This window comes from Colobus angolensis, unplaced genomic scaffold (genome assembly GCF_000951035.1).
Source record: "Colobus angolensis palliatus isolate OR3802 unplaced genomic scaffold, Cang.pa_1.0 Scaffold67, whole genome shotgun sequence".
NCBI classification, from domain to species: Eukaryota; Metazoa; Chordata; class Mammalia; order Primates; family Cercopithecidae; genus Colobus; species Colobus angolensis.
Window position 1 is genome coordinate 871,783 of NW_012120376.1, and position 11,484 is coordinate 883,266.

General features: G+C 35.9%; 1 protein-coding gene across 1 annotated transcript in view; it reads right to left on the bottom strand.

Annotated features, from left to right (window-relative positions):
* The window catches only part of MON2 (MON2 homolog (S. cerevisiae)), a 135,449-nt gene that overhangs the window by 72,861 nt on the left and 51,104 nt on the right, over positions 1-11,484 (bottom strand). Inside the window, exons 9-11 of the mRNA XM_011926196.1 lie at positions 6,456-6,580; positions 5,868-6,004; positions 4,985-5,138 (exon numbers count right to left, since the gene is read on the bottom strand). Of these exons, the coding sequence (XP_011781586.1) occupies positions 4,985-5,138; positions 5,868-6,004; positions 6,456-6,580 (416 nt within the window). The remainder of the gene's footprint in view (positions 1-4,984; positions 5,139-5,867; positions 6,005-6,455; positions 6,581-11,484) is intronic.

Below are 11,484 nucleotides of genomic sequence, written 5' to 3' on the forward strand. Positions count from 1 at the left end.
AGCTAGTTTTTTGTATTTTTTAGTAGAGACGGGGTTTCACTGTGTTAGCCAGGATGGTCTCGATCTCCTGACCTCATGATCCACCCGTCTCAGCCTCCCAAAGTGCTGGGATTACAGGCTTGAGCCACCGCGCCCGGCAAGATATCATTTCATACTCACTGGGATGACTATGATAGAAAAGATTAACAAGTATTGCTGAGGATGTGGAGATATCTGAACTCTCACATATTGTTGGTAGGAATGTAAAACGGTATAGTTGCTTGGGAAAAGAACTTGGTACTTCCTCAAAAATTTAAATATAGAGTGACCATATTACCCAGCAATTGCACTACTAGTTGTATACCCAACAGAAATGAAAACACATGTCTATGCAAAACCTTGTAGACAAAAGGTCATAGCAGTAGTATTCATAATAAACAAAAGTGAAAATAACCCAATATGCATCAATTGATTTAAAAAAGCAATTCCATATATTGGAATATTATTCAGACATATAAAGGAACAAAGTAAGAACACATTCTCAACACAGATGAAACTTCAAAACATTATGCTGGACTGGGCGTGGTGGCTCATGCCTGTAATCCCAGCACTTTGGAAGGCCGAGGTACGCAGATCACGAGGTCAGGAGATCGAGACCATCCTGGCCAACACGGTGAAACCCATCTCTACTTTAAAATACAAAAAATTAGTTGGGCATGGTGGCGGGTGCCTGTAGTCCTAGCTACTCAGGAGGCTGAGGCAGGAGAATGGTGTGAACCTGGGAGGCAGAGCTTGCAGTGAGCCAAGATCATGCCACTGCACTCCAGCATGGGTGACAGAGCAAGACTCCATCTCAAAAAAAAAAAAACAAAACAGAAACAAAACAAAACAAAATAAACAAAGAAACATTATGCTGATATAGGAGCTAAAAAAGTGGATCTCATTAAAGGAGAAAGCAGATTGGTGGTTCCCAGGGGCCAGGAAGGGTGGAGGTTTGGGGGTAAAGAGAGGTTAATAGGTACAAAAATACAGTTATACAGACAGGAATAAAATTTAACATCTAACAGTTCAGTAGGGTAACTATAGTTAACAATAATCTATTGCATATTTTAAAATAGCTGAAACACAAGAATTCAAATGTTCCCACCATAAAGAAAAGATAAATGTTTGAGGTGATAACACAATTACCCTGATTTGATCACTACACATTATATAAATGTATCAAAATATCACATTTACCCTGAAAATATGTACATTTATTACATATCAATTGAAAAACATTTTGTTGTGTCAAAGAAGTATGACACAAAAGAACATTTGTGTGATTCCATTTATATGAAATATCCAGAATTGGCAAATCAATAGATGCAGAAAGAAAGCAGATTAGTGGTTGCTAAGGGGCTAGAAGAAGGGGGATTGGGAAATGACTGCTAATGGGTATGAAGTTTCTTTTAGGGGTGATGAAAACTTTCTGGAATTAGGTAGTGGTAATGGTTGTACAACTTTGTAATATAATGAAACATGAATTGTACACTGTAAAAGGGTGAATTTCATGGCATATGAATTATCTCAAAAGTAAAATTGAAATTACTAAAGATTACAATAAAAAAGCTAAGAAAATGTCCTACCTCAATATCTTAAAGTTTCTGAATCATCAAGGTAGGTAATTAATAAAGAAATGCTAAATTAAAAAAAAACATAATAAGAACATCTATATATAGTGATCATTCACTGAGCAAACACTCTTAGCCTGGGACTCTACTTTTTAAATATGTACTATCCATTTAACTCCTCACAAAAACCCTAAGAGACATAGATAATAAAACTGAGGACTAATATGACAGTTATTAATCAGAAGTTTTTAAACTCATCTGATTGACACTAAAGCCTACCACTAAAGCATCAACTCTTGAGCTTTTAAAAATTTATGTAATCATTAGAAATATATTTACATTATTGATCACAAAATTTAAGCTCTAGAGTTGGAGGCTATTAGCAAACTAATGCAGGCACAGAAAACCAAATACTGCATGTTCACACTTATAAGTGGGGCTAAATGATAAGAACTTATGAACACAAAGGAGGAAATACCAGACACTGAGGTCTACTTGAGGGGGCGGGTGGGAAGAGAAAGAGCAGAAAAGGTAACTGTTGGGTACTGGGGTTAACATCTGGGTGATGAAACAATACATACAACAAATCCCCATGACATGTTTACCTATTTAACAAACCTTCACATGTACCCCCAAACGTAAAAGGAAAGTTAAAAAAAAAAAAGAAACTTAAGCTCAAATGGGGAGATAGAGTTTACGGCTTTAATCTTTCCCAGACCAATTAGCCTTTGAGAGCCACATCCTAAATAAATCAGTGTTAAGCATCTCGTTAGACAAATTCCTATTCTCAAAGAATATGTGATCTATTGGTAAAATGTATCTAAAACGCAAAATAATCCAAAACATTGGAAACTCCAATTCTCCAATTCTATGGCACAGACTTTAAGCACTAGAACAGTTAAGAGAAAAAGTAATTTATACTTTTTATTTATACCATAAACCTAAAAGAAAACACATACTTTCTTACCTCACTTTTTCAGTGCTACTTTATTAGAATTACTGCATAAATTCCACTTTGAGATAAAATGTAATTTATCTGTTTAAACATTTTAAACTTAAGCTCAAATTGCAAAAACTGTCACAAGTCCAACTTTGAAGGGATCTGTAGTGTAATAAATATAAAAGAATATGCCACGAATACTTATGTCAAAACTACTTCTATCTATATATCACTTAAGTTTTCAAATTATACTCAAGCAGTCAATAAATAAAAGAACAGAATGCACAATCAAGATTTATACATATGCCTTCAAAGAAAATAGTGAAATCATTTTATATTGAACCTCACAATGAATGAATAAAAGATGCCAATTCAACAGTTAAGCTCCAATGTGAACATACTAACCCATGTACAAAAGAACACCCAATATTTTCTGGCCATTTATTATTTCAGAATTAAGCAATTTCAGTATGTACAGTACTAAAACAATATATACACATATGTTCCTTTAGAGATTCAGTCCTAATCTTGTCTTAAAGATGAGAAAATTAATATTAAGTGAAATCAGGTGCTATACTCAAAATCACAGTATTTAGTAGCAGAACTAGTTAAAATCCAGTATTAATAAACAATTTGTTTGTAGGCTTTTACTAATACATTTTCAAAAGAAGTTCTACAACCCAGACAAGTATTTATTATTTTGTGGCTTGTTTCTATTTTTTTTCTTCCTCAAGCACACATTTTCACTCCCTCCCTTTATGTGTCTGCTCAGTATTATCTCCTCAGGGAGACCCTTTCTGTCCCCATCTTCTCCTTGGTCATTTTCTATCCTCTTAACTTGCTTTATCTTCAAGTTAACCACTACCCAAGGTTATATTATATATTTACTCGTGTATTTATTTATTTACCGTCTCACTCATTAAAGTGTAAGCTCTATGAAGCAAAAATTTTCTTCTGTGTTGGTTTTTGTTCAGATTATAAAATGAGGTGAGATGGTGAACTAGATAATTAATGTCTCCTTTAGTGCTAGATATCTGATTCTTTTACAACTTGAGTCATTACCTTTTGCACAAGGCAAAGCCTATATAATACTAAGTAGTTTTAATATAAATGACTAAAAATAACAATGAATTTTAATTAAAATATTTCAGTCTTCTATGACTCTATACTTTTATAATTTTAGGCAAAATAAAGCTGCAAGGTAAAATATACCTAGGATGATACAATGCAGACTGACATACCAGAGAAAGTGATGATTTTAACTAGTCAAAGATTCTGTTTCATTTCTATTTTTTTTAAGAGATGGGGTTTCGCACTTACCCAGGCTATACTCCAACTCCTGAACTAAAGTGATTCTCCTGCCTCAGCCTCCTGAGTCTGTATCACATTAAGTCTTGACTTATGTCATAAGGATAGTTTTATTTTATTTTTAGACATAGTCTCGCTCTGTCACCCAGGCTGGAGTGCAGTGGTACGATCTCGGCTCACTGCAACCTCTGCCTCCTAGGTTCAAGCGATTCTCGTGTCTCAGCTTCCCGAGTAGCTGGGATTACAGGCGCACACCACCAACCAGCTAATTTTTGTATTGTATTTTTAGTAGAGATGGGGGTTTCACCACGTTGGCCAGGCTGGTCTCGAACTCCTGACCTCAATTTTCTGCCCACATCGGCCTCCCAAAGTGCTGGGATTACAGGCTTGAGTCACCGTACCCAGCCAAGGATAGTTTTAATTATACATACCAATTACTCAAAATACATCTATAACTGCCTCATAGTAACTGTAACAATGTTAAATCCATGTAGTATTGATTGCCTTATTTCTGTATTTCATTAAGACTTAAGAAAAAATCAGTAATACATTATTGAGTATGCATTTGTTAAATTGTAATGGCTAATGAAAATTTAAAAATAATAGATATGGAATCCATTAAACACTTTTAATTAATTAAAAACTAAAATTTCCATGTGTTAAACCCTAAGAATATGATTAGATAAGCACTTAAAATAACTTTTCTTACATATAGAATTCGGAAAATTAGATATATTACTACTCCCATTGTATAGATGAGAGAAATGAGGTAAAAAAAGAAAAGAAAAGAAAAAAAGATTAATTTGCTGAAAGTAACTCAGCTAATACTAGAAGACCTAAGCCCAAGTGGTCTGAAACTAATTAATATACTTAAACCAAAAAGCTGTATAGGAGAGCTAATAGGTCCATATGTAAATAAATCATATTTTATTTGGTAATGCTGTTAGTCTACAAACTAATAAAGAAAACAGATAAAATCCAGTCCTAGATACAATTTTCATAATATGACAAAAGAAAATGTGCTCTAAAATACATTAGAAATACTGGGTCTAAAATTTAAAATATAATACAGAGAGAAGCATTTTAGGTTAAATATCACCCCCAACAATATAATTCTTTATAAAATAATGCTACTACTACTTACTAGGTGGCTTTAGCACTGCCTTGAACTGTGATTGTCAGAATAGGTATCCAGGTTCCCCTATATTCAAATGCTGGCAGCAAAGTAACACCTCCACCAATCCCCACCATTCCTGAGTTAGCTGGTGCTGAGACTGAGCCACCTAAATTATTGTTTCCTGTTAGAGAAGAAGGGAAAAAAAGGAAAGATATTAATTTACTACTTGACGACAAATCAGTAATATTCAAACACCTGGCCAATCTTTAAAAAAATTTTCTGTACTATCAGAATGGGTACTGCAGAAATAAATGAAATTTATCAGTGCTATTTTGTCTATCAGAGAGTCTTCCTATTTCCCTAAAATACCATTTCCTTTTTTAAAATAAAAGCTACTATTGGAAGTAAAAATACTGATAAATGTTTAGCATATCTTTAATTAAACCACTTTTTATCAGAAGTGGGAATAAAGTATACAAAACCATCACTCAGTACAAAGTGGAAGAGAAAGAAGGTAAAGGGAAACAATAAACCATATAGATTCCCAAACAAACTCCAACCATGTTAACTCCTTTAAGAGAGGGACTAAGTCTTCCTGAGGCGTTAACCATCTAGACTCTTCAAAGGGAGTCATCAAATATATTCTTTTAAAATGAAGATTAGCATCTAAACTTTTGTTCTTATGTGATCAGAGAAACTGAAAGTATGTCAGAGAAGAAAATCTATTTTGGAAAAAAAACACAACTGCTTCACTGAGATCAGATTATTCTTTAGGTGCAATTCTTTACTACCAACATATTTAGGTAACCCAAATTTCTCTAGTCACAGAATTTCATAATATCCTCTCAGAATGGTCAATACTGTAACTTACGGCAGAATATAAGAAAGAAAATTATGAACATGTTTTTACCAGCTTGGTTGCTTGTAGCAGGATTTCCAGTAGGGGGGACAAGGAACAAGGACTGTATAAAAGATCCCAGTGCATTTACAATATCACGAAAAACCTTGGTAGAATGCTGTTTCATATCATAGGACTGACAAAATGACCTGTAAAATAATTTAAAATGTTTTTGGGAAAAACATTTGGATGTATTAAAATTTTAAACCTTTTTATTTAAACCTTTTTATAGATATTACTGGAAGAGTTACCAAGCTATACTCAAAAATTCTTCATTACACCTGAGTGATTTTACTAATTTAGGACAAAGGTTCAGAAAGAAGTCACAGTTCTAAAAAAAAATTATTTTGGCTATATTAAATCAGTAAATTCAGACTGATGTCTATCACTCACCATGTGTTTACCTCACAGCTCTTTTCCACATCTACACACCCTATGCCTCCTTATGGATACAATACCCTAATTTCTTTGTTTAGAAATCACTAACATAGGGAATAAATACCAAAAGTCTTCTGACTAGTTTATTAACCTATTATAGGTTAGTTTACAGGTTAATAAACATTAACCTATCTATTTAACAAACTGTTGCTAAGGTTTTACCTTAATAGTTGAGGTTGCACACAGAATCTGTGTATTGATTCCACTGCAACAGCTCGTAGCCACTGTGGTTTATCTGCATCCAGAAATTTCACCAGAAGTGACAGAAATATCTCACATTCAGTTACCTAAAAATATATGATTTTTAATACTATTTATTTGAATCAAAGAGAAGAATTATAGACTGTGTTCTTATTCTTAACTTAGAGCTATGGACAAACCAATAAAATCTTTTAGATTAGAAATCAAACTCTTAATGGGGAGTGGAGAAGCAGAGAAAGGAAATGTAGTTACACATGGAAAGGTTAACAGTAAAAATAATCACAGTGTTTCTCTAAATAGATCCCTGAAAACATCAGTAATCTGCTAATATAGTTAATCCTTTGTCCTTGCTCTTTAGAAAGCAGAGAATACCATCATGCCATCTCCATTTCTAAAAACTGCCAGATAGCATGTACCACATAAACTGCTGACAGGATGCATGTTCTACTCTTCAGAGCAGTTTTTCCATACTTTCTTTTGCTACTAAAGAAACAACGAGGCAAGCCAAAGAGTGCTTAGTATAAATTTTGTAGTAGAAAAATATGGAGGAACCTATAGCAGTTGTTGACAGATGTAAAGTATATAACTCTTAGAACAGGGCCTGTACTGCTAATTAAGTATTAATTATCATTACTGTTGTTGCTAATATAGACCATTTCTCAGCAAGCTCATTATAAATAAATAATGTTCGAGGCACATCCAAGGCATTATTCATTACATATCTGATAACTGAATGAATGAACAAACAAAAGCCAACCAGTTTACTCAAAGGTAAATGGATTGTTTTTGTTACTTATTAATTGACAACACAGCAGGACCTCTTGAGGTAAAAATTAAGCTGACGTGGTGATTATTAGGCCAAATGGATTCTTGCTAGTAGGTGCAGCAAGTTATTGGATGTTTTAGCTGGGGTATCTCAAAATGAGTGAACCATAATGTGAGACAACAAATTTGGAGAAATATAGTAGCCCTCAGCCTTTCAGTGCAAAGTCTTAGCTGCTAGTATTTTCTAATGCCTTTCAGTAGCTTTAATTGGATGTTTAAAATAAGGACATAATCATAATCATGATGACACAGTAGGAGGAATAACTAAAAACATTATCACTTAGACTGCTAATGACTGGGGAAGTGTATGCAGAGGCTTGGCATTGTCCTAAACATGATAAAGCTTAGTTTAAAAGAACTAGATCAGGAGTCAGGTGGCTCAACTTCTTTATCCAGCAACCGTGTGCATGAGGACAAGCATGGTTGCCTTTCTTATAAATAAAGGATGAAAATATCTACATCTTTCTGGGAAATCAAATGAGAAAAATGTAAGAAGAAAAACATCCCCTAAACCTGATAAAGTGCCATGCAATGAAGAGGGCATTATTTTTTCTAAACAAAATGACACCTCTTTAGAGAAAGAACTGAAAAAGAAAGACCCATGTTAGTGACTCGTTGGACAACAGCTCTATCTACTGGAGGGTTTAAATACTAATAAGTCCTTCAACAAGTGCAATATCAACTTTACAAGTGGCATAAGTGTGTGTGAACAAATTTAAGGTTCATCAGCTAAGCTCTGAGGCAAGAATACAAAGGATCTCATAAACATCAAGTACATTACAGCCAAAGGAATAACATTATAAAATTTGCCTTGAAAAGTATATCATTTTTTCTCTATGACACAAGGACTATAACACAAACCAATCATTTACCAATCTGTACTGGAACCACTACAATCTTGTGATTTGGGTAAAAAAGAGAGCCTCTCTCCTGAAGTGTGGAACCTTGTTCTTGTTTTGTTTCTTCTTGTCAAGCGTGAAAGTTTGAGCAGAGAACTAGTGTTGAGAGCACTGAACACTGAACAAGGGCCTCAATGGAGAAAACCTACTATGAATCTGTTAAGTCTTTTCCCCAAGTGGCTGCACTCATAAGGAAACAGGTATTAAGATTAGCATTTATGGTGTAAATTCAATTTTTGTGACCCAGATACGTCATAAACTCCACTATACTAACATGAAGGGTGATGAATGTTTTTGAACTCCTGCAGTACTTTGGTACTAGATTATTATCTAAATGTCAAGAGACATCTGATGGCTTAAGATGAATCAAAGTTACTGAGGTAGACATTCTAATCTCAGTATCACAAATATATCTATTAAAGAATCCTGTATGTAAGTGTTGACTTGGGAGACAATGAAGAAAATCTGGTAGCACATTCATGCAGGAGTCAATTTGTCAGGAGCTTGTCAGAGTTAACAACCTTGGAGCTAATGGGTTTGGTAGTGACGAGATCTATTGTTAGAGAACTGTCTGTGAAGAAGTAGAAAATTCATTTGGACAAGACAATTTAGCCTCATTCATTCCTTTCTAAAAACAGTAAGTCAAGGGGAGAAAAGAGATGTGCTAGCCTTTTTTTTTTTTTTTTTTTGAGACAGAGTTTCACTCTGTTGCCCAGGCTGGGGTACAGTGGCTCAATCTTGGCTCACTACAACCTCCAACTCCTGGGTTCAAGTGATTCTCATGCCTTAGCCTCCTGAGAAGGTGGGATTACAAGCCACCATGCCCAGCTAATTTTTGTATTTTTAGTAGAGATGGTGGAGTTTCGCCATGTTGGCCAGGATGGTCTCGAACTCCTGACCTCAAGTGATCCACCCGCCTTGGCCTCCCAAAGTGATGGAATTACAGGCATGAGCCACCACACCCAGCCTCTTATAAGTAAGTTTCATAAATTCCTTACGGGTACTTGTTTAAGGAAAGATATCTGGGCACACATCCTAAGTGATTCAGAGAGCAGAAAAGCACCTATTGGATGCAGAAAGGGAAAAGAATATAGTACAGCAGCTATTAATATACCTAATGAGTGAGAAATTCTAATTTCTAAATTCTGATGAGTGATAAATTCTAATATACCTAATGAGTGAGATATTCTAATTTCCTCTAGTCACTCTAGATATATTAACAGAAACTTTGAAGATTAATTATCTTCACCCTTGAACTACCTGATAGAGTAGGATAACCTGGAGAATACTGGGAAGCACATAATTCTCTGGGTAGTCATTCCCAAAGTGTGGTCCCTGGGTCCCTCAGGAGTCCCTGAGACCATTTCAGGTGGTCTGCAATTTCAAACTTATTTTCATAATAATATATTATTTGCCATTTTCGATGCACTGACATTTGTACCGACAGTACAAAAGCAACAGTGGGCCAAATGGCTGGTGCCTTAGAAGAAATCAAGGCAGTAACCCCAAACTGTACTAGTGTCACTGAATTCTTCACTGCCACACATGATTTAAAAAAAAAAAATGGTTTTACTTAAGAACCATAATAAACGGGCTGGGCAAGGTGGCTCATGCCTGTAATCCTTCCATTTTGGGAGGCTGAGGCAGGTGGATCACTTGAGGCCAGGAGTTCAAAACTAGCTTTGCCAACATGGTGAAAACCCATCTCTACCAAAAATATTTTCAAAATTAGTTGGGCATCGTGGCAGGCACCTGTAATCCCAGCTACTTGGGAGGCTGAGGCTGTAGAATCGCTTGAACCTGGGAGGCAGAGGTTGCAGTGAGCCGAGATCACGCCACTGCACTCCAGCCTGGGCAATGAGAGCAAAATTCCATCGTAAAAAAAAAAATCAATTTTTTTTAAAAGAGCCATAATAAACAAAACTAAAATAAAAATAAAATACATACTGATTTTGTTAAATCTGACCCATAAGTATGTGTCTTTTTTTTTTTTTTTTTGAGATGTAGTCTCGCTCTTGTCGCCCAGGCTGGAGTGCAATGGCACGATCTCAGTTCACTACAAATTCCGCCTCCCAGGTTCAGGCAATTCTCCTGCCTCAGTCTCCCAAGTAGCTGGGATTACAGGCGCCTGCCACCATGCCTGGCTAATGTTTTATATTTTTTAGTAGAGATAAGGTTTCACTGGTTAGTCAGGCTGGTTTCGAACTCCTGACCTCAGGTGATTCGCCTGCCTCAGCCTCCCAAAGTGCTGCGATTTCAGGCGTGAGCCACTGTGCCTGGACAAGTACATGTCTTTTTAATGTTCTGTGCAACAAAACAGGAAGTATACACGAAGCATTTTTGCTGGGTATCAAAGTACCATCATTGTTGGAAGAAAAGCATAGCTGTGAACTGAACTAGTCTTTTTACTCTGTGGAATAACATTTTAACTGAAAAAGCAAACGGTCAATCATGACTATTTACATTTGTATATACTGTACAGTTTTTCAAAAATAAACAAAGTACGCCTGTCACTTTAGGGTAAACAACTGACAGTGTTTGTTGTCAATAAAATTTGAGCTTTCAAACAAAAATTAGAATTTTAAAAAACTTGTATCTACCCTATAACCTAAGACTCTTCTGATAAATGGTGGTGATATTAACAAATGTAATATTTGATACTGCAGGAAGTGATAACATTTGGAATATCTACACAACTAAAATACATGATATTACAAAATCATGCATGACTAAAAGATCCATTTGAAGTGTAAGACCAATGAAATGAATGCTACTGTAACACAGTATAAAAATGTTTCAGAGGCCAGGAGCTGTGGCTCATGCCTATGTAATCCCAGCACTTTGGGAGGCCAAGACAGGCAGATCACAAGGTCAGGAGATCGAGACCATCCTGGCTAACGTAGTGAAACTCCGTCTCTACTAAAAATACAAAAAATTAGCCAGGCGTGGTGGCAGGCACCTGTAGTCCCAGCTACTTGGGAGGCTGAGGCAGCTGCGAGAATGGCATGAACCCAGGAGGCACAGCTTACAGCGAGCCGCGATCGCAACACTGCCCTCCAGCCTAGGCAACAGAGCAAGACTCCGTCTCAAAAACAAAAAAAAAAGTTTCAGATCCTAGACCTGTAAGAAAGTGCCGGCAGGGTGCGGTGGCTCATGCTGTAATCCCAACACTTTGGGAGGCAGAGGTGGGCGGATCACAAGGTCAGGAGATCGAGACCACCCTGGCTAACATGGTAAACCCTTGTCTCTACTAAAAATACAAAAAA